General features: G+C 45.0%; 2 protein-coding genes, 1 long non-coding RNA gene and 5 other non-coding genes across 8 annotated transcripts; 7 read left to right on the top strand and 1 right to left on the bottom strand.

Annotated features, from left to right (window-relative positions):
* On the top strand, positions 1-3,288 carry LOC4341862 (uncharacterized vacuolar membrane protein YML018C). Its single transcript, XM_015788978.3, has 4 exons — positions 1-325; positions 1,356-1,933; positions 2,024-2,444; positions 2,634-3,288. The coding sequence occupies exons 2-4, from the start codon at positions 1,361-1,363 to the stop codon at positions 2,990-2,992; spliced, it is 1,353 nt and encodes a 450-aa protein (XP_015644464.1). The 5' UTR covers positions 1-325; positions 1,356-1,360; the 3' UTR covers positions 2,993-3,288.
* Positions 3,289-19,575: 16,287 nt separating this feature from the next.
* LOC136357068 (uncharacterized) lies at positions 19,576-21,007 on the top strand. Its single transcript, XR_010742120.1, has 2 exons — positions 19,576-19,620; positions 20,431-21,007. It is a non-coding gene; the product is annotated as an uncharacterized lncRNA (long non-coding RNA).
* On the top strand, positions 19,717-19,812 carry LOC112939499 (small nucleolar RNA Z157/R69/R10). Its single transcript, XR_003243212.1, has one exon. It is a non-coding gene; the product is annotated as a small nucleolar RNA Z157/R69/R10 (small nucleolar RNA).
* Positions 19,891-19,989, top strand: LOC112939498 (small nucleolar RNA Z157/R69/R10). Its single transcript, XR_003243211.1, has one exon. It is a non-coding gene; the product is annotated as a small nucleolar RNA Z157/R69/R10 (small nucleolar RNA).
* On the top strand, positions 20,080-20,215 carry LOC112939453 (small nucleolar RNA snoR80). Its single transcript, XR_003243167.1, has one exon. It is a non-coding gene; the product is annotated as a small nucleolar RNA snoR80 (small nucleolar RNA).
* On the top strand, positions 20,429-20,520 carry LOC112939488 (small nucleolar RNA R38). Its single transcript, XR_003243201.1, has one exon. It is a non-coding gene; the product is annotated as a small nucleolar RNA R38 (small nucleolar RNA).
* On the top strand, positions 20,613-20,703 carry LOC112939450 (small nucleolar RNA snoR20a). Its single transcript, XR_003243164.1, has one exon. It is a non-coding gene; the product is annotated as a small nucleolar RNA snoR20a (small nucleolar RNA).
* Positions 21,008-21,720: 713 nt separating the features above from the next.
* LOC107276335 (vegetative cell wall protein gp1) lies at positions 21,721-23,260 on the bottom strand. Its single transcript, XM_066311847.1, has 3 exons — positions 22,271-23,260; positions 21,940-22,024; positions 21,721-21,839 (listed from the first exon to the last, which is right to left on the bottom strand). Exons 1-2 carry the CDS (start codon positions 23,010-23,012, stop codon positions 21,948-21,950), a joined length of 819 nt encoding a protein of 272 aa, XP_066167944.1. The 5' UTR covers positions 23,013-23,260; the 3' UTR covers positions 21,721-21,839; positions 21,940-21,947.
* Between the last annotated feature and the right edge of the window lie 444 nt (positions 23,261-23,704).

Here is a 23,704-nt window from a genome sequence, read left to right on the forward strand (position 1 = left end):
AAATTCCCCCTAATCTCTGTCTCCCCCTCCCTCACGGCCTCACCTCTTCTCCCTCCAAATTCTCCATCCCCGGATCCCCCTCTCCTCCTCCTCCTCCGCCGCTCGTCGGAGCCGGAGGCGCGGCGGCCTTCTCCCGCGCCCTTCGTCTCCTCACACCCGCGGCGGCCGGCGAGAAGGCCCAGAGGCAAAGGCGTGAAGCGGCCTCCTCCCCCGGCGCGGCACCCTCGGACGCACGGCGGCCGGTGAGCAGGAGCAGGTTCGGAGGGGGCGACGCGGCCGGGCTCCTTCCACCGGCCAGCATCCTGGCTCGAGTCGAATTTTGAAGGTATTGATTACTCTCGTAGCCTCCCTCCCTCCACCTCTCCGCGATTTCATGAGCCAGTGTAGATTGGGGTTGCAGATCCCCTGGAGTTTGACCTCCAAATCCACCGGGGTGGATTTCAGCTGATGATTTCTATGGATGGCGGATTAAGCAAGTCACTTTGTTCCCCATCTACTCGGGGTGGCCACATCATTTCAATCCTATACTGCTTTGCGACATGTCAATCTGTATCTTATTAGCTTTCCTGGGCTATCAGTAGTTGACAACCAGAACTTGATTGGAGAAGAAACATCTTGTGTGAAATACATATGACACTGGGAACATCATCATATGATAGTTATGTATTACTTACTTTTCAGAAACTTGGGGCACCAGTATTTACCGCAATTGATTGAATACTAGTACTCCCGACGGCAAATATAAGGAAAGGGTGGGAGTATATTATTAGCAGATCAACAGCGAAAATTATAAAATACGGCACAAGCATTATGCCATAACTTAAATTATTCATTGTCTTGTCAGTTATGAATGTATAGCTCATTATGTGTGGGATTAGGGAAGAAGAGGGTGACATGGGCAAATGGCTACATCTAACGCCTAAAAAAGAAGTAATGGTCCAGATTTGCGTAGGTGGATTTGGAACCAACTCTAGGGGATCTGCACCTGTAGATTGGAGATCCATCCGGACTTTGCTGGAGAAAATTTTAGAGTTGAGCACCCTTTAGGTCTGCACCTGTTTCTAGATGTTCAATTCATTGGAAATTGATGACCCAACTGATGGGCAAACACATTTGTGAATTGAAAAAAAGATTGCATGAGTACTGATTAGGAGCTATGTTAAAACTCAGCAATACAGTCTGAATTAAGGTTGTTTGTGTGATCATTCGGACACAAATGATGTGCATGATGCCATGACAACCTGTTCCTTCTGCAATCTAATTTCCTTCTAGGACTAGATAACTAAAGCCATAGTTTCCATGTGAAACTGTTATTTATTGTATAATGCTAAATGGTAAGATTTTCGTATTGATAGGAAGCATGAAGGTTGATGATGGTCCTGGCGTCAATGGCAGTAGGTGGGCCAAAATGATGAGCACAGATTCGTGGAGGTGGTGTTTAGGATTGATTTACATTGTTGCTGTTGCGAGTATATGGATTGCTGCAAGCTACATTGTTCAGTCTGTTGTGGATGAGGGTGTTTCTCCATTCTTGATTACCTACATATGCAATTCTCTATTTGTTATTTACATCCCAATAGTTGAGGCTGCACGATACTTTGAGGATTCTATCAACAACTTTTGGACAAAGTTGAAAGGCAAGGATGTTGCGGACCTGGAGCAGTCTGCTGATCTGGAGAGCATAAATCTTCTCCATGGAAGTGAACAAGAGGGCAATACAGCCTCACCAACAAGGTTGCCTGAAGACATATTGGCTTCAGAAGCAGTCTTCCCTGTCCAGGCCGAGCTGAATGTAGCAGATGGCAGCAAAGGGTTGGATGCAAAAGGGCGCTGGACACGTGCTCGTGTGGCTAGAGTCAGCATGGTAGTCTGCCCTTTCTGGTTTCTCGCTCAGCTTACATTCAACCTGTCTCTAAGATACACCACTGTTACAGTAAGTGTTACTAAGGCCTGCATTTCCATGCCATTATTTAACCTCGCTCCTGTCCATTGGTAACATGTCCTTGTTTCTTTGTACCTGCAGTCAAATACGATATTGAGCAGCACGTCTAGCCTCTTCACTTTCTTGGTTGCACTAGTATTTCTTGGAGAAACATTCACGTGGTTGAAACTAATCAGTGTACTTCTCTGCATGGGAGGAACGATAATTGTTAGCCTAGCTGATTCAGGTAGTACAGCGAATACCATTGCCACAAATCCTCTACTTGGAGATGTCCTTTCTATTGTTTCAGCTGGATTGTATGCTGTGTATATCACCTTGATACGGAAAAAGCTGCCTGATGAGAAAGAAGGTCAAGGCGAAGTGAGCATGGCTCAGTTTCTTGGATTCCTTGGACTGTTTAACATGTTATTTTTCTTTCCTTTTGCATTGTTCTTGAATTTCACCAAGCTGGAGCCATTCCACAGGCTGACATGGGAGCAAGTTGGTCTTATTGTTGGAAAAGGTAGGTTTGCAGTTTACGCATGACCATAATGTGAGCTATAATAATGCATTGTGTTTGTGTGTGTAAACCTTTGCGTTGTTTTAAATATAACATTGTAGGAAGTCATAACGGAATAACTTCGTAAAAGATCATAAAAGCTCAAACTATCCATGGACTAGCACTAACATCAAGCTGTTGTGTTCTTTACAGGTTTGTTAGATAATGTTTTGAGTGACTACTTGTGGGCAAAAGCAATCCTTCTCACAACAACAACAGTAGCCACGGCTGGTCTCACGATCCAAGTTCCAATTGCTGCCATTGTGGATACACTAACAGGTCATGCTCCTCATCTATTGGACTACATCGGAGCTGCTGCTGTGTTGGTCGGTTTTGCTGGCATCAACATACCTGTAGGCACTCCACAGGGTTCTCAGCAAGAGCAGGAAACTCCTATCGTCAGTATGGTTGATGATCCAGTCCATTTACCAAGTGATAGAAATGCTACTAGCATGGTTGATGATCCAGTCTATTTACCAAGTGATAGAAATGCTACTGGTGCTGTTCAATAAGGACCGGCTTGGCTTTGGAGTTTGTCACAATGTATATTTTTTTCGAGGAAAATTTTCATAATGTATATTATCAAGTAATGTATAAGGATGCGAGATCAGTACAGTTACTGTAATTGTTCCCCCTTGCCATGAAAATCATAGAGAAGGGGATAGACAGGGATTGAAATTAGATTAACATGCTTTCCTTGCTCATAATTTTGAGCAACTAGCCAGTTGTGTTCGTTTTTGAGTTAAGCATGATTATGAAAACATTCAAGAGATTGAATAGAACATGTGTGTACTAAACATTCAAACCACTCGTGTTCTTTTTTCTTTTTTTTGTCGGGAGCTTAGATCACACTCACTTTCAAGAGATTGAATAAAACATGTACCTTTTGAGTCGGGTTCTATCTATTATTTTGAGTCGTTCCGCCCATAGGGTGGTGTCGTAGATGCACCTTGGTAAATGCGATCATCTTCTAGCAATGAGCCAATGAGAAGTTGAGAACGCTAACCAAGAAGCCACTTGAATTAGGAGGCAATGCTAATAATCCTGATGGTGAGGAGTGATGCTTTAGGAAAACAAGGGAAACAAAGCAACAAGCATTATGCTTGTCTTTTTCGCAATCCCTCTCGCTGATACTCCCTTCCAAATATCCCTCGCTGACGGGTGATTCTTTTTAGTGAAACACTTGCATTGTGCTAGTTCTAGATTAAAAAAAAAAAAGGTTAGAATAACTTTCGCTGGCTGTCGTCCGCTGCCGCGCCATCGTCTCCCCCCCCCCCCCCCCCCATCTCGTGCAGCCGTCCGCCGCCTTGAAGCCACCGGCGTCGCCTCGTCGGCGCGCTACATGATCGAGCACGCCTCGGCGTCGGAGGCTGCGCCGAAGCTTTCGTTGCCGCCGCCGCCGTAGAGGTCGTCGTTGCCGCCGATGTCGCCGCCATTGGTCCCGATGCTGCTGCTGCCGTCGAGTCCGCCGCCGCCATTGGCGCTGTGCCCGCCACCGCCGTTGGCGCCATAGTGATGGTGATGATGGTGTACGGTGACGTCGGGTCGACCGTCTCCAGCCGGCGGCGGACGCGGACGATACAGAGGAAGCGGCGGCGGTGGCTTCTTCTTCTTCTTCAAGCTCTTCCAGCACTGGCTCCGGTAGATGTAGGCGCCACCGCACGCCGAGAAGAGAGACGCGATCATCGTAACGAACACTTGAACCCATGACCATGACTTGCAGTTGCAGACGAACACGCGACGCTCATCCCCGCCGGAATGGCCGTCGCCGCCAGAACCATCATTGCCGCCGCCGCCGCCGCCAGTGCATGCAGGGAAGCCAGCATAGCAGGGGAGCGCGGGTGGAGAGAAGTACGAAACGTCTGGTGGAGAGTAGAAAATGGGTGGAGGTGGCGGCGGCGGTGAGAGAGGTGGTGGGCAGAAGATCGCAGGGGGAGGGGGAGCACCGGAGATGATATAATCCATCTGAGCTACGCGGTGGAGAGGATGAAGCTAGGGCGACAGAGTCGCGGAGAGAGAGAGACAGAGCGCACGCCGGCGAAGAAGAAGATGGGAGGGTTTTGTAGTCTTCCTCCCTCTGCTCACGGTGGGCCAAAAAAAACCCAGCAAAACAGGGTTTCCTTCCCAGAATGTGTAGGTTCCTCCCTCTGCTCATGATGGGTCAAAAAAAACCAGGTTTTCCTCTTCTCATAGTGGGTCAAAAACCTAGCAAAACAGGTTTTCCTTCCCAGAATGAGTAGGTTCCTCCCTCTGCTCATGGTGTCTTGGTGTGTCCAAAACCCAGCAGAACAGGTTTTCCTTCCCAGATTAGAATGGGTAGGTTGGGCTAAAATTGACCCACCTAGCTCTGCTGCCTCTGCATCCCCAGGCCAGCCTCTCCAGGCTCCACTATTCTCTTGTTTTGGGCCTGTTCTTTCTTTTCTTTTCTTTTTTTTTCAAATGCAGCATTAGGCCACTGGCTTCCATACTAGTGCTATATATGGAGGGGGGAGGGAGGTATATATGGATGGTTGAATGTGACACCTCTTGGAGCATCTCAACTGTTTATTCCGATCATCGAGCCAAAAGGCCAGTACAGGCCAAGGTTTAGATCAGCTGAAAGAGACGCTTCAGATCAGTTGAAAGAGACAGGGTCTTTCTGATAGAAAAATATATGATGACGTGCCATGAGCCTCTTAATATCTTGTACTAGTGGCTAATCAAATATGGTTAGATTTGGAAGTGGCCTGCATGGTAGTGGCACACCGGGCTCTCCTAGTACTTCTCTCGGCAAGAGTGACATTGACGCTGGCACTACAAACTCATCCGCTGACTGCTGGATCATCATATGTTGACCATCATCATTATTTCTATATAGCAAATCTTTTCGCAATACCATTATATAATTTTTTTTCGACATGAAACTATATTACATCTTCACATGATGAATGCTGTATAGTAATACATACGTTATTCGTTATAAAATGTTTTCTTATTATTATCTAAAAAAAGGTTTTCTTATTGAAACATAAGCTTATTGCTAACAATACAGTAATAGTATTAGAAGTACTACTACCGCGTTTGAACAAAATATCAAATTACTCCTCTAAACTATTGTGACAATTTACCAACTGAACGGTTACACCAGGCTACCCAAACTCGTTAATCCAAATAAATTATCCTTTGAACACTCTTTTAGGCGGTTTTGGCATGAGATGACACACATGGTGCAACCGGCACTCTTATCAGTATAATAATAATAATAATAATAATAATAATAATAATAATAATAATAATAATAATAATAATAATAATAATAATAATAATAATAATAATAATAATAATAATAATAATAATAATAATAATAATAATAATAATAATAATAATAATAATAATAATAATAATAATAATAATAATAATAATAATAATAATAATAATAATAATAGAACCCACATGTCAGATCTCTCCGCCTTCTCTATTTCTCTATTTCTACTCAACAACAGGATAGACGAGGGAACTCAGCAACGGTTGAAGGTAGATTGGAGCTCAGGCAATGCGATCAACGGTGACAACGGTCTTTGAAGCAAATCCCTTCTAAAGCACTCACCTCAATGCTGACCAAGTGACCGTCCCCCGCTGGCTGACGAATCTCGCGTAGAGCCTCCTCTCCACCCCGTTGTCACCTTCTCCCTCGCAGCAAAACTAGATGCCAGGACCGACGAGGAGGCCCGCATCCTACTACCTCCCATCTCTGGCTTGGCCTCCTCCTCTGCTAAGGTCACAGCAGTGCTCGACGCCATCTTTGGGGGATGGCACCATGAGGGAGAGAGAATAGTAACGGTATTATTTATAAAAGCGATCCAATAACAACGAAACAATATAGTTTTCACTATGTTAGGATTCAACATGCTTTAATGTATGATATGACTTGATTGCTTATAAAGTCTTCTGGATCAGCAGCGAAGAACAACCAATCTTCCGAAACAATGACGTCTACACAGCAAACGCAAAATTAAAATAGACAAAATTTGCTACAGGACACTCAAAAAACGTATAATTGGTCCGCAAAAACGAGACACGGCTGATGGACACTACAAAAAATGTGTAATTGGCTATAGCATACCGAAAACAATATTTTATAATATCCAGGTCAAAAGAGGTGAGAAATTTTCGAAATAGCAAGATTGCCCCTAGCTCCATCTTCCTCCACCTGAAATCACACACAAAAAATTAGCAGGGAGCAGCCGCCGGCGAGGTTGTCCACGGCAAGAGAGCAAGTAGCGGCGACCGCGCACCAGGAGCGGCCGACGGCGTGGAGGCGGACGCGGTCGGGGAGGGAGCGCGAGGGCGGCGGCGACGGCGGCGCGGAGCGCGAGCAGGAGGTGGCCGTGCGCGAGGAGGCTGTTGAACGCTGGCCGATATGAGGCTTGCTATGGCCGCCGGTCGCTGGGTCTCGCCGGTACACCTACACATCCATGATCTTGGGTCTCGCAATGCACGGCCACGGTGAGGACGCCCTGTCTCTATTTGCCGGCATGCAACGAGCCGGCGTGACGCCGAACGAGGTGACCCTCCTCGGCGTCCTCACGGCGTGCTGTCATGCCGGACTTGTCGAGGAGGGGCTCCAGCAACTCGACGCCATGCCGGAACCTCGCATCGAGCACTACGGCTGCGTCGTCGACATGCTCGACCGCGCCGGGAGACTAGACGAGGCAGAGGAGCTCGTCGCGGCAATGCCAGCACACCCCGACGCGCTCATCTGGGGCTCGCTGCTCGCCGCATGCCGCGCACATGACGACGTCGAGCGCGCCGAGCGGGTGATGTGGCGGCGCACCACCGACGCCGACGCGGACGCCGGCGACTACGTGCTGATGTCGAACACATACGCGTCGAATGGCCGCCACGGCGAGGTGGTGAAGGTGAGGAGGCAGATGAGGAGGAACGAGATCGACAAGGTCCCCGACTGCAGCCTCATCGAGATCGACGGCGTCGTGCACGAATTCAAAGCAATCCCAGCAAATTCCATCCGATAAAAACACAACAAGATTCATCAAAGAACAGGTTATCCGATTGATCGATTGATCACTGTAGATAACAAGATTCATAGAACCAAGGATGCAAGATTTCCACTGGAAATTTTCTACTTCTAGCTGTACATGAGATTTCAGAAGGCATTATTTGGCTTTATTGGTTATTGCTGCAAGAAGTTGATGCTCATTTGGGCTTGTGATTGGCAGCGGCCATGTCGACGGCCGGCCTCTCGACGTCCTCCATGTCCTCCTCGCGGACGAACACAGCCTGGTCAAGCACCGACGGCGAGCCGCCGGCCGCCGCCGCTCCGCAGTGGTCATGGTTTTTGGTGCCGGAGACGGCGGCCTCATCCGCCAGACTCGTGGTCGGGCACCCACGCGTCCTCCGGGCCGCCCTCCACCGTCTCGTCCTCCGGGAGCGCCTCCACGTTCTTGCGGTTCAGCGCCGCCTCCACCTGCGCTCCGGCGACGCCGCCTGCCGCCGTGGACGCCCTCCTACTCCTCCTCCGGCTGAGCCTGGGTGTTAATCGAATGTACGCGTCAAATGGTTTTCGGTGCTGATGTCGAACACGTACGCATCGAATGGCCGTCGCCGGCCTCACGCGTAGCCGCCTCCTGCTAGCGCTCCACGCCACCGCCCTCGCGCTCCCTCCCCGGCCCGACCGCGTCCGCCTTCGCGCCGTCGGCCGCTCCTGGCGCGCGGTTGCCGCTACCCGCTCCACAGGACAAACTCGCCGGCGGCTGCTCCCTGCTCACAGGTGGAGGAAGATGGAGCCAGGGGCAATCTTGCTATTTCGAAAAATTTCTCACCTCTTCAGACCCGGATATTATAAAATATTGTCTTCGGTGTTCTATACCTAATTACATAATTTTTTGTAGTGTCCATCAGCTGTGTCTTGTTTTTGCGGTGACTCTCAGCCAATTACAAGTTTTTTGAGTGTCCTGTAGTAAATTTTGCCATTAAAATATATTCCCTCCGTTTCAGGTTATAAGTCGTTTTGATGCTCTAAGTTTAATCAAATTTGTAGAAAAAATAGTAATATTTTTAATCCAAGACAAATATTTTTAATGAAACTAATTTGATGTTGTAAATATTACTAATTTTTTTTATAAATTTAGTCAAATTTTAAGCGTTGTAACATGAAACGGAGGGTGTCGGTGACATGGGGCCGGGGGTATCGTGACTAGAGGCTTGGGTAGCCGCGGTCACCCACGTGGCCTGACCCCCTCGGGGGGGTCGGGCCCGAAGGAGACGTGGCCACCCCTCCCTCTGTCTCCCCGAGGGGTCGGGCCGCTCCCGTTTCGGCCCCGAGGGCTGGGGCGCCCCGACCCCCTGTGGTTTTGGCGCCACGTGTGTGGGTTAGGTGAGCACAGCGGCGCTCACCTAACCGCATTTATAGCGGGCTAGACGAGCGCGCCACGCCGCATTCAATGCGGCGCAGCGCATGCTTATCCGGTCTGTGACCAGTCGCGGTATATGACCGGTCACAGACCTGTCAGATCGCGGGTTAGGTGGCAACAGGCGGCCTGTCACACGCCTCGCCCCGTCCCGTCGGAATGATGAGAGCTTCCTGGCTCTCGTCCCTAGCCGGAGCCGGCGTGCCAACTCCAGGAGTGGGTATGTCAGTCCCGGTCAGATTCATTCCAGGCTTCAGCGCAAGTATGGCAAGGAAGTCGCTGGCCAGTAAATGAAGGTTGAAGTGGGCATCCCCGGAAAAAGCGGGCGGGCGGAGAAGGAGGCGTGCGTACTGCTTGTCAGAGGTCATTTCCGGCTGTAGATTAGCCCTCATTGTAAAAAGCATGTTTCTTTTCTGAGGTAGCGAGAGGCCCGTGTGGTGACCCCTAACCAGATAAAAAAAGAAGGCCCAGGCCTAAAGAGGGAGAGAGGAGGTCGAACTCTGGGGAGGGGATTGGAGAGTCTGAACTCTCTCTCGCTCTCGAGCTCTCTGGCTCCAGAGCTCTCTGTATTCCTTCACACACAGATCCACCAGAACACAGGAGTAGGGTATTACGCTTCTCAGCGGCCCGAACCTGTCTACGTCGCCCGTGTCTTGTGCATTTCCTCTCTCGCTGACATTCCTCAGATCGAGGGCGAAGAACCTCACTTAGCGCCCCCGGCCGAACCGGCAAAGGGGGGCCTGCGCGGTCTCCCGGTGAGGAGCCCCACGCTCCGTCAGAGGGGTACTAGGTTAAGAAAAACTATACAAGCAGCAAAGCTCATAATAGGTTATTTTCATTGTTAGGAAAAATCAGACACTTAAATGGGTTAATTCGGAATTCAAACGGCAAAGATATTACCAATTGAATTTTTATGGTTGTTAAAATGGATGTTCCAAATTTCTTAAATTATTTTTTATATATTACAAAACAATGTTTATTGCGTCATGTCGGCCCCACGCGGTGCCAAGCAGGTAAGGCTGGAGACCGGCACCGGCGTCCGGCGGCATGGGAGCCAGGGCTCGCCGGCGTTTTGTGCCACAACGGATGATGGAGAGCTCATAGGGAAGGAGAGGAGAGGATGGCGGGCTCACTAATGAGGACTCTACGGCGAGGAGAAGACGGAGGTGGCCGGCGACGGCAAACCCGATGGCAAACTGCAACCTGAGAAGCTTCGGCGCCGGTACGGTTCGCCGCCGATTTAATGCGATTAAGGGCCCGATCGGGTGGGATTATTATGGTTCAAATGATGAGATGGGAGTGGGGAATCGATTTTCGCATTCAAATGGGAGAGGAAACGATCAGGGAGGCCGATGGATGCATGCGGTGGCGGCTTTTAGGGCTCGTCGGCCGCCGGGGAGAAGAACGAGACTCGGCTGGAGGAGGAAGACGCCTTCGACAGGTGGGCCCCACCTGTCGGTGCGGGAGGGGCTGCCCTGGGCTAGCTGGGCGAGGCGGCCCAAGGCGGAGGTGGGCCGGAGAGAGAGGAAGGAAGATGGGCTAGTGCAGGAGGCGTGGCCCACGAGGGGGAAAGAAAGAGAGCCGTGGGACAGCGAGGAGGGAGAGAGAGAGAGACTTTAAGCCGAACGGGAAAGGGATATTATTTTTTCGATTTTGCTATATCTCACCCAAAACATTTTTTCTAGGATCTCATGGTGGAGAGCATGCAACCATTACCAAATGAGACATGTATCAATTTTGTTTTGATATGCACCCAAACATGTAATTACAATGTAAATATGTAAATATGATGTAACTATTATAATTGACCGTAATTATATTCATATGATTTTTATAAAAACATCTTTTGAGTGATTTATAGCTAGTCCCTTATTTTTTATTTTTTATTTATCTTTATCTTTACTAGCAAAAGTGTCCGTGCGTTGCACCGGGTGATTACGGAGTGTGTGTATTGATCAAAAGTGTTGTTTGGTTTAGCAAAAGTGCCCATGCGTTGGAACGGAAAGAAAAGAAAAGAGAATTAAATTAAAACATATTAAATTCTAATTTAATGAAATTTAAATTTTCTACAATATTAATTATACACTTTGAAATTTTAGCAAAAGTGCCCGTGCGTTGCAACGGAATGAAAAAAAAGATTAAATTAAATTAAAACATATTAAATTCTAATTAAATGAAATACACATTTTCTGGAATATTAGGGTATTTTTATGTTGGTAGGTATATAATTAAATTAATGTTCAAGTAAAGTAAGTGTGAGAAATAAAATATTATGTTTGGATTTAATTTTTATTAAATTTTCTATATTAATTACACTCTTTGAAATTTTCTTGGAATTTACATAGCTTAATTGGTAATTTTGGTAATTTTGATAATACAAATATCATTTCAGCATTTATTTAAATAAAAGTCAAAATAAAAATCATTTTTCTCTATGGGCCCTTTTCAGCCCATTTTCTTCTTTAGCCTGCAAGCGCAAAAGTCTACTTAATACCCCCATACTCCTCCTCTCACTTGCTAGTCCACCGGCCGGCGTGCGGCCCAAACCCTCGATCGATCTGAGCCGTTCATTTTGATGGACGGCTCAGATCAATTCCAAATTGATGACCCTAACCCTCCCCCTCCCCCTTCCCCCAGCTGAGCCGGCCACCACCCTGCGCCCAACGCCTCCTCTCCCCCTCCCTCTCTCCCCACCGGCGCCGCTTCCCCTCCCCTCCCCTCCGGCGGTGCCGCTCCCTCTCCCCATCTCCCGCTTCTCCCCCTCCCCCAAGCTGGCCGCCTCCCCCACCACCGGCGCCGTCTCTCCCACCACCGATGCTGCTTCCCTTCCCTTCTCCCTCCCTTCTCGCCGGCATGGCGCGGCGACGACAGGGTGCGGCGGAGACGGCGCCCTCCCAACGGCGGCGACGACGGCGTTGGCGTTCGCGCTCCGTCTCCCGCTCTCCTTCCCGTCTCACCGGCACGGCGCAGCGACGGCGGGGTGCGACGGAGACGGCAGCGACGGCCGTCCCTCCCCCTCTCCCTCTCCTCGTTGGCCTTGACGGTGATGACGCCCTCTCAACGACGGCATTGACGGCGATGACGGCGTCGGCTTCATCCGCGGGTGGATCCGTCGGCGGTGGCGGCCACCGCGGGTGGATCCGGCAGCGGCGGCTCCCTTTGCTGCCTCTCTTTTCCCTCCGGTGGCGGTGATGGCGTCGGCGGCCACCGATTTTTTTTTTTTTTTGCAATTTTTTTCCATGGCTATTGCTAACCGAATCGGATTGCATACGAACATGATGAAAATTAGATGTGATGAAAGGAAAAATACGAATATTTATATTAGTTATAGATTCATAAAAAAATATATTGTCAAATATATAATACTACAGTATCTGCTTATTTCCAATTCACAATTATAAATGATGTGGTGGCACCATGGCAGATTGGCAGCAGTGATGCGTGCCTGCTGCAAGAGACGAATCGTGCCGGCAGCAGTGATGAGTACAAGAAAAATCAACTATACGAAGCTCGGAAAAGAAAAAACCGGAGGCCATCTAGTGGCCCACGGTCTTTATTCTTTAATCCCTAATCCCCGTCCGCTCCCCAGTCCCCACTCCCCACCGACCCAAGCCGCCACCAAACCCACTTCTCCTCATCCCAATCTCGAATCCTCTGACTCCGAGCAAGGAGGCAAGCAGTAGCGTCCGGTTCGCTACCTCTACCTCTCCTTTCCTCCACCTCTCATCCTCCGCCTCGAGCATTCCCTCTCATCCTCCCGCCCCGAGCGTCCGGTTCGCAACGACCACGGCGAAGGGGACAAGAAGGCGGCAGCAGACCAGCAGTGGCCATGGTGATGGTGGATCTAGCAAGGCGGAGGCTGGCGTTGGGGTGGACCGGTGGAGGGCAGCGTGAAGGCTGGCAACGACCTCAACTTCTCCGGATCTGGTGGTTGTAAGTGGCAATGGAGGAAGGTGCAAGCGCAGGCGGCAACGGTGTGACCACAACATCAAGTGGTCCAGCGCTGTTCATCTTCTATCCAGGCTAGTCGCCATCGATCTAGTGCCGGACCTGAAGAAGCTGAAGAAAGAGGTCAAGATGGATATGTAAGAAGGGATTTGTCAATTGCTTTAGGTTGCAATGCTAATTTTGTTGGGGTGGATTGGAGTTCTCCCATGGATCCCTTTGTTGATTTTATTTGGGTGAATCTTTGGTTATTGTGTTTGCCTTATGGTGTTGTGCATCCGATTTGGATTTGGTTGTGTCGAACTATGAAAGTCTGATTTTGGGAAGTGGTTCTATGAGATTAGATTATTGTTAGGATTATCGGTCGGTGTAGTTGTAATACTTACAATGATTGTTCGATTGGTTTGTTAATCGATCTTTGATTTTTTTTTATCTGTCCGGCGTACACGAGTAGGCTTTGGCCGTCGTACGGATGTAATTGCGCGTGTATATGGAGGGTGCCGCTTTTCTGATTGACGGACCCAAAATTACTATGACGAAAGGAAAAATATGAATCTTTATATTAGTTATAGATTATAGATATAGATATATACCTTGTTAAACATTAGTAGTGTTTCTACTATCCATCATTCGCTTACGTAAGCATGATGTTGCCCCCGCTTTAGGTTGGAGTCCGATTTTGCTTTACTAAGGGTTATGAATGATTTTTTGTCCATTATCGCTCTATATACCAGCCGCGTACGATGGAAAAATCATAAAATTAAATATCGATAATAAGAAATTCAATCGGGCAAAACTCAATACAAAATCCAGTCATGCAGGACTAAACGGACCGAGAACACCACCATAAAATTCAATCAGCTCTGCTCGTAGCCCACGCCCTCACCTCGTGCCACTGGACATTGGCCCGCTTCGCGGGACAGCGGGGAGGCGGAGGCGACCATTGGCGGCTCAGACACAACCTAGTGCCCCGCAACACCCACCGTGTACCGCCAGGTTTTGACCGGCACGACGGGGCAACGTGGAGGAGAGGTTGCTGATTTTTTTTTCATAAACTTGGTCAAATTTAAAGAAGCTTGACTAAGAAAAAAAATCATATGACTATAATATAAAACAGAGGAAATATTTAAATATACATAGTGATTTTTTTTCAATAGGCATAATCTAAATTATTTTTCAACCTATGCCAAAGGTAGCTATGAGAAAAGATAATAAAAAAACAACACTAGTAGAAGAGGGTAAACGACATTAGCGCGCAACATGGTTCCCGAGCTTGTGAGCTGGAAGGGGCCCCCGTAGAAAAACTGATCGCCAACAATAGGAGTAAAGGTGTAGTCATCCTTCTTGGTGGAGAAGCCAACTAAACCATTTCCTGCTGACCAGGCTCGCCCTTGCTCATCGATGAGTTGAATGTTCTTCATGGACGCTGCCATGTTACCGTTGTCAGCTGGCATGTAACCGCTGCCCATCGGAAGCGGAGGAGTCGGTTGAAATGTAGCATTTGTAGCCACCATGCCTCCAAACCAGATGTTAGTTGCTGAGTTAGATAGTGTACTGTAGTACGACATGGGAATGCGACCAATGAGATCAGGATCCCTGTTAAACCCATAATGCACCATCCAATTCGCTTAAGTTATATCCTGTACATCATTATCAAAAAGAGAAAAATAGATTAAACCTTTTTTGTTCTCACATAGGAGTATTATCCATTGATATACGATATTGATTTTTTGGGATTGGTGAAAAAACAAAACCTTGGTTATTTTGAGTGTGATGTATTCCTTGGTTCCATTTGGTTGGGAAATACCAGGGATAGAATCGTTAGGACGTATGTATGCGCCGATCCTGGGTTGAAAACCAGGGCAGGTTTTGTCCACGTGAGAGGGATCTGTTAACGGAAAGCTAGGACCCGATGTCTTTTTTGAAGAGATAAATGATATTTTTTAGTGGCTGCAAGAGTATTAGTAAACAGAATATGAAATGCTGGATGTGTAGAAAAATCACTCACATTGCAATAGAGGTCGAAAACAGGCGTTTATCACCTGGCTCGACCTGTGAGGATATTAAGACGATTAACTAGAAACTAATGCTTTCCTAGTTAAGAAAAAAATATAGGACATAAACCAAAAAATCTACCCTCCAACCGATCTGAATGACTTCTAAATTCGATACTGGATCATCAACATTATCAGTTATGATCCAAGCTGAACCATAACTGACAATTTGGCCCGGGCTAAGAGGGAAGCCGTAAACGTCCATTGTTGCTATAAATCCATAGTGTGCCTCATATGTTTTTGTTATATACCCAGCTGACTGAAAGAAAAAACAACAGATTAGGTACATAAATACAAGTAAAAATGATGAGAACAATCTTTTTCGCCTATGAATAATAAAGCCTATCTTTTTTTGTTGTTGACTTTTATCATCTCCCTTATATACCCTTGAGTTTTTGGTGTTAGATTTTCTGAAATGACTATATTACTCTCTCTTTCTATATGGGAACGCTTGTTATAAAAATAGTAAAGTCCATCACCGGTCCCTAAACTTGTACCGCTGTGTCATCCCGGTCCCTAAACTCGCAAATCGATCATTCAGGTCCTTAAACTTGTTCGACTGTATCATCCCGGTCCCTAAACTTGCAGATCACTCGTTTAGGTCCTCCAACTTGTTCAGTTGTGTCACCCCGGTCCCTAAACAGGACGGTCTAAAAACTTTATACCAAAAAATAATTCATAACTTTTTCATGTGAACTCTAATAAAGACAAACTTTATATCAAAATTGTAGCCCTCGACGCGACCTACAACTTTGTAGTTGAAAATTTTTTGAATTAAAACTGTTTAGGGTCCCAAAATATTGTTGCATGTTTATAGATTTTGTAATTTTAATTTTAAAATTACATTTTGGGACAAAAAATGACTTAAAATAAAAAAAACATCAACTACAAAGTTATAGATCGCGTCGAGGGCTACAAGTTTGATATAAAGTTTATCTTCATTAGAGTTCACATGAAAAAGTTATGAATTATTTTTAAATATAAAGTCTTTAGACCGTCCTATTTGACCCAGATGATATTCAAATCCAAGTTTAGGGACTGGGGTGACACAACTGAACAAATTGGAGGACCTATACGAGTGATCTACAAGTTTAGGGACCGGGATGACATAGTCGAACAAGTTTGAGGACCTGAACGGTCGATTTGCGAGTTTAGGGACCGGGATGACACAACGATACAAGTTTAGAGACCGGTGATGTACTTTACTCTTATAAAAATATAACTACGAAGGCAAAAGATTCGATTACAATTAATTGAATGGATAGAATTGTTTGACAAATCAAACTTTAAACTTTTCTAAAAGAATTACAATCAAATTTAATAAAATTTAAATTAGGAAAATTGCATAAAAAAATCATTTGGTTTTCCTATTTCTCCTCTACCTGGAAACCAAAAGGATATTTTTTTAAAGAACTTCAACCAAATTGGAAGACATGTGTCCATGGAGAGAGAAGGTCAAATACCATTAAAATTTTCATCAAATTTAATTAAAATTCATTTTAAAATTTAAAGTTGGGGTAATATATTTATCTCCTTGATTTGTTTTTAATCTAAAATTGTTCTTGCACTTATGCTTTTCAAATTAGCTTTTTATGTACGAGGAAGAGGTAGTATGGTCATTGGAAAAAATCTAACGGCCAGCTAATAGAATAGACATAAAGTAGATCAAAACACATAAGAGAGATGACAAACTCAGGGGTATGAAAAAGATATGAGCATAGGGCAAAGATTTAGAGGCACAAAAAAAAATTCCCAAAAATATTACAGTATGCCAAACAACATTAGTACGGAGTTCTTATGTCAATCTATTCATTATTATATACTGTATTACATTATTAATTAAAGAGAAGACCAAAGCAAAAAAAAAACCACATTAACATAAAAAAATAAATAGAGATAGATTATACGTACGTGGGATCATGTTATAACGTTCTGATCAATGTGATTGTATCTAAACTACAACTGCATGCAAACTTACGCGGGTTCGTTACAATAAAAGAACTCACCTGAAAGATACTGCCGTCTTCAATAATGTATCCGTCAACGATCTCTTTGCAGCGCGCTGTTCCTCCAATTGCACCACATTTTCTCTGATGAACCAATCCCAAGAGTACATATATATGATTTTGTAGATTGAAATTAATTTGAGAATAGATCGACCGATACTTCATGCAACCATACCAAATTAAAAGCAATTCAATCAGCAATGTGTAGTGTAACATACCGCTTGGTTCATCGAAAAGATCGGCCTGATCGTTCCATTGCCAGATGCAGAGGAAATAAGCACGAAGCAGCAGCTCATCAGGAGAACGCCGACGAAAAGGATTGTGGCCATCTCGACAATGAACAATTAATAGTTGGTCGTCGTATGATTCGAGTCTTTAGATCTGCATATAATATATATATATATATATATATATATATATATATATATATATATATATATGTTTTTCTATATGGAAGGTATGTTTTAAGAAAGAATATATGTTTCCTTTGATGCTGATCGAAGCTCACATATATGAATTATATTTTGAAATATGCATTATTTTTCGTAGTTTTACACATATATACATGTTTCTAACGTTGTTGTGAAAATATACTTTTCCCGCTGAACGGGAACGCGCCACCGCACCGGCGGCGCAGCTTGAAGACGCGGGACCGTGTCAGTCTAGCGGTGCCGCGATACAGTTGTGCGGAACCGACGCAGTTCCGCGGATTGGTTGCGCGGGATTAGTGGCATGCATGCATTAGCAGTAAGTTAGATTACGTGCGTAGTGTAGCATCCTGTGAGCCGGCATTCCATTGGCTGGCTCGTGCAAAGCATATGCACGTAAGCATGCATGTATTGGAGGAGCATGCGCCATCCCGCATCACCAATCTGCGGGGACGCGACGGTCCCGCAGGACACAGCCGCGGCACCGCCTCGCCACCACGTTCCCGCTCTCCCAGACCACGGCACCGACGCGGTGCCGCAGGGACCGCAGTGGTGCCGCTCGTTCAACATGCGTGAACAACCCGGCTGGCGGTTACGTAGCACTCCCGCATTCCCATCGTGCTGTACGGGTATATTTGTGCTAATTCTTCTTATGCATATATATAAATGCAAATCATTCCAAAGGAAGGTATATTATCAATTTTTTTCCACATATATAGCATTTTTATACGGAAAAAATAGCACGCAAACTGGCCTTACTTCCTTATTAATCGTCTAATATTGCTGGAGTAACTATATATACAAAGCTAAAAAAATTAATTGTTGTTTTCTGTGTGTATATACGTAGACTATGATATGGAAAATTATAAACTTCCGGCAGTTGTTACTCCCTTCCTATCCCTTTTGGCGGCTCTAACAGGCCTTTAGATCAAGTTTAATAGTAGAGTCAGGCCATGTTTAGTTCCCAAAATAAAAATTTTCACGCTATCAGATAAAATGTTAATTTGGACACATGTATTGAATATTAAATGTAGGAAAAAAACCAATTACACCGATTGCGTGTAAATTGTGAGACGAATCTTTTAAGTCTAATTGCGCCATGATCTGACAATGTGATGCTACAGTAAACATTTGCTAATGATGAATTAATTAGCCTTAATAAATTTGTCTCGTTGTTTTCTGGCGGAATCTATAATTTGTTTTGTTATTAGACTATGTTTAATACTTCAAATGTGTGTCCGTATATCCGATGTGATAACCAAACCCAAAAAAATTCCCCAACTAATAAGGTCTCAACTGTGAGCTTATGTTAACATGTACCAGTAGAAGAGTTACATGGTTATTAACTACTAGTATAATTTTCTTCTCTTCTCTCTATCTCTCACTTCCTTCGGTTCCATTATTCTTAATGTTGTGGACAAAGTTAATGTCAAACTTCGTAACTTTGATTATCAATAACTATAAAAATATTTAATTTAAAGTAATTAAAACAACACATATAGATTTATCTTTCAAAGTACAATAAGAAAAGTAAACATGCATTTGTTTATTATATATATTATAATAGAAAAATAAAGTCAAAGTTATATTTTGGAGACCGTGTCATTATCCAAAACGTCAAAAAGCTATGGTACCGGAGGAAGTATGCATTTAGGTTGTGTTTAGATCCAAAGTCTGAATCCAAACTTTAGTCATTTTCCATCAGAGCAACATGTCATACACACACAACTTTTCAGTCACATCATCTCCAATTTCAACCAAAATTTAAACTTTGTGCTGATCTAAACACAGCCTTAATGTGTTCTTGAAGTACTCCTTCCTCCCATACTCCCTCCGGTACTGTATATACCTCATGTTGATGCATGTTGAGGAAGCGAGCATGGGAGTACTTCACATGAGGTGAGTACTTCCTATACTTTATATTGAATGTATTCTTGACGTTTTGGATAATGGCACGTCACATGAGCTTGGATCAGATGAAATTAGCGAGTACTTCATGTTGAGGAGTATGCGTTATATCTTGGTACTGTGGTACGAATATGTGAGGAATATAAAATGAACTTTAGGTGCAACCTGTCAAATTAAACCTTGCACGCAGAAAGGCCACGATCCGGCACGGAAGCTAGTGGGCCGGGCTGCAAATTCCATCTTATTTTATGTGGGCCTAAACGGGCCCATCTACTAGCCGCACGGGAGAAGAAACCCTAGAAACGCTTACCTCCTCTATAAATCCCTGCGAGAGCCGCCAAGCCGTCGACGCATAGCGCCCATCTCCTCTCCGCCCGTCGCCTGTTTCCTCCGTAATCTCTTCCCGTTTTGATCTCGTTTTCGTCTGATTGCTCTCGAATTTGGTTTGATTTCTATTGTATTTTCGTTTCGCTGGTAGACAAATAGATGTTGGAGCGGTGATGAGCAATTTTTTGTGGACTAGAGTTTCTGATACTACTTTTGTAGTATTTGAAGACCAAACCCTTGGCTGTCTGAGCTCCTCATTCTATCCATCGCTACGACCATTCTGAATTAGATTTAGATTGTTTTATATTTCTGTTTGCGGCAGCTGATTTGAGATCTTGGTAGCGGTGATGAGCAATTTTTATTTGGACTAGAGTTTCTGATACTGCTACTTTGTGGTAGTTGAAGACCAAACCCTTGGCTGTCTGAGCTTCCAGATCTCACAAAACATACTGTTGCTTTTAGATTATTAGGCTGTTGTTTATCCTTCGATTAGGTTTTAGATCTCTTGATTAGATGCGTCCATTACCAATTCCGGAGGATTATTCAGTTCTTCACGGTATAATGGCTCGGACGCCAGATGATATTCTTCTGATGTGTGGTCATATCCTGATTGTTGGCGTTCTTGGTGCCAGTCTAATCCTGGAAACGCCACATATATTTACATAGTATTTTTTTCGTTTATGTGAATTTTGTCTTTTGGGGATCTAAATGATGCGAAACTCTGAAAGGAAAGCGTCCAATCTGCGGATTGTGGCGTTCCATGACATTTCTTTCATATTGAATAGGAAGATCTGATAGATTCCTCAATTGATATGATTTTGTTTAAGGTTATTTGCTTTGTGATTTTTGTTAAATTCTTTGTGCTTTTTTTTCAGATGTGGATGATGAAATCACAAGTGAAAATACAGTTATCCCTGTCTGATTCCTTCATAAGGGTGCTGAGAATACTTTAATCTGACACAGTTTTGATGAACCTATATCTCCTTTTAAATTCTATGGCTGTTCGTGCAGATTAATCTTTTGTGAGTTGAATGCGAATTGTTGGATTGGATCTGATGCCTTTGATGACATGATGGTTTCAGAACTGGCACACATCGTTGTTGCCAGAGCTATGTTGATATTGCTCATGAACTAGGACGGTCTGAGGCCTTTCCAATCCGATACTATAGAAAAATAAGAGTTCAAAAGTTTTTTTTCTGAGTATGTTTTATTGCTTGCTTGCTTTGATATTGTTTCTGAGTATATTTTGCCGTCCCAACTGTGCATGGTCAGAAGTGAAGAATCGGCAGGGATTTCATATTGGAGCATTCTGCAATCAGAGCAAATGGACCACGGAGAATGGAATGTGTTTGTCAATAAGTAAAATTGTACTAAAGTAAATTGTGGCAAATCTGTATGTTGATTTGTACTATGTACTGGTATCTTGCTCTAAAACATTGTTAAGTTTTACCAGCATCTTTGCCCAAATTGAATTCGTCAATTCTTCTCTGGCGTCTTAGACGGAATTTGGACTATAAACAACAATTTGCTCTGCTGGTTAAATTTCGTACTTCGTAGCCTAAGAAGGATGCTTAGTTCGTGGGCCTGCTTAACGATATAGGTGGTGTTATTAAGAGTTCCACGCATTATCACAAATTTGAAAAATAGATTAATCTTATATTTATAACAACTAACTTTAATATAGAAGGTTTCTACACGAAACTTTACGGTTTGCCACTTTTATCCTAAAAAATATGTTCAATACTCCTCCGATCCAAATATATAAGCACGAAGTAATATTATGAATACTGTACTGTATTGGTTCCACTAAGACAGAAGCGAAGGAATTTCTTTTAAATTGCAAATGTCATACCGGTATTATTCATTGAACTAAAAATGTGGATTTGTACATGTTCCAATTAAAATCATGTGCAGGGCCCAGTATGAAAATGGACCGATGGGAGGCTGGGAGCCCACCTGGCTAGTCGCCAAATACAGCCCAATGATTTTTTTTTTCGAAGAATAATCATACTCGCGAGATGGATCATCAGTTAATTAGCGTACGATGAGAGTTTGACACGCAAATGACAAATCCGTATTGCATCATGGAGGGACAACTTCAAATAAACAGTAAACTTTATTTATTTCACGGACAAAAAAAATACATGTACGCTACTTAATAGCGCTAAATATCTACTAGTATGACTTAATCACATCCTAATACCCTAAACCTTGTGTATATCTTAAAACTCCTGAGACTAAAGAAGACTACGGCTGAAGCAGACGACAGGCTACGGTGACACACCTGCCAGAAACAAATAGACAAAATCAGAAGATGTTAGATGAGAAAAAGAATCATAAATTTTAACAGATTAAATTTCAGAGGGTTTCAAATACGAATTTACCTGAATATTTACGACGATGGGGGACTACCAGGCGCTGGAGCAGCAGCAGATGGGCTCTGAGGCATCAATGGAGGCACCGAGGGCGCTGTCAAATCAAACAAAACACCAGATTAGATTAATTAATCTCTTCATCAAACAAGCAATGCATGAAAAAATAAACATGTTTCATGATGGTTTATACTAATCTCTTCAATCAAAGAAACAATGCATAAAAACAAAACATGTTTTTACGATGGATTATGTTATCTTCAAACAAACAATGCATTAGAAATAATAAACATGCTTTACGATAGGGTTTAATTAGGGTGTAATTTGATTAGCAAGAACTTACTGTTGCACATGGAGAACGTCTGAAGTGGGACCGTGGCGCCGCAGGTGTTGGGGAGCGTCATCATCTTCATCATGTCGACGGGGAGCGGGAGGAACTTGCTCAGGTCGCCATTGATGCCGTGGCACAGGCAGATGGGCGCCGTGCTCACCAGCGACTTGAACCCCTCGCAGCAGGTGCCCGGCGGCGTCTGCGCGCTGCTGTTCGTCAGGTAGTCCGCGCACGACATCATCGACAACAGCGGCGTCAAGCACTCCTTTGGCTGCGGCGGCGATGGCGGCGCCGGTGCCGCCGGCGAGGCGGGTGATGCTTGAGACGGTGGCGAGACCGGCGAGCTGGGGAACGGGAACGGGAACGCCGGGAAGCCGGACCCAGACGACGGCGGAGCGCCGCCCGGCGAGGCGGGCGCAGGGAACGGCAGCGGGAGCGGGAACGGGAACCGGAAGCCAGAGCCAGCCGAAGGCGGAGCGGCGCCGCCGCCGCCAGAAGAGCCGCCGATGGGGATCAGCGGGAACGGGAGCGTGAGGAACGGGAAGAGCGGGAACGGCAAGCCGGGTAATCCCGGCAATGTCGGCGCTCCTCCTCCGGTGGCAGCTTTGGACTCCCCGGCTGCGGCAATGGCAGGCTCGGACGCCGCTTCATGGTTGAACCCTTGGACCCTCGCTTCTGCGGCCGGTGCCAGCGCCGCCGCCGCCACGACGGCGAAGGCGAAGAAGAGGGCGGCGAGCTTGGACGACGGCGCCATTCTGTCTCGTCGGCGAGAGATCGGTGGTGGGTGGTGAGATTGGTGTTGCGGCTTTGGCTGATTGTTGTGCAGAGCAACGTGGGATCGCTCGCAATTTATAGCGTTAGAATGTAGAGATTTGGAGTTTGAATGTTCGTGTAATAAGATTGGACTCTGGATTAATTTCTTGTACGTAAAAGCAGATTTTAGTTTGAACGTTCATGTAACGAGATTGAACTCTCGACTGATTTTCGTACGTGATTAAGAGATATCTAATGAACTTATTACGGGTGCAAAGTGTATGATGTTTTCTCATCTGTGCTTTCGTTTAACGTTAAGGATGCAATAGAGAACATCATGATACAGCCTGCAATCCTGACGATCTCAAACTACATGGGTGAAATTTTTCAAATTTTCAGATATAAGTTGACAGAATTTGTAAGTTTGCAGTTGTTTTCATACACACAGGAGGAGAGGAGAACGCCATTGTTACGGCACATGGAGTCTGAAGCTAATACTTCGTCCTGATACTTATCTGAATTCTGGATTACGCTGGCTGAACAATTTTTGCGAGTCCAACCAGTGTGAAGCTGTCTCTTTTGTTTTGATTGCCTCGAAGAGATAATATAAGCTCGTAGTAGTAATAATTCTTAATTTCTGGTGATATTGAGGACATATAACTCTTTTTTTTCAGATAAACCGCAGAGTATTCC

The sequence above is a fragment of the Oryza sativa genome, chromosome 6, assembly GCF_034140825.1.
Source record: "Oryza sativa Japonica Group chromosome 6, ASM3414082v1".
In the NCBI taxonomy this organism is placed as follows: Eukaryota; Viridiplantae; Streptophyta; class Magnoliopsida; order Poales; family Poaceae; genus Oryza; species Oryza sativa.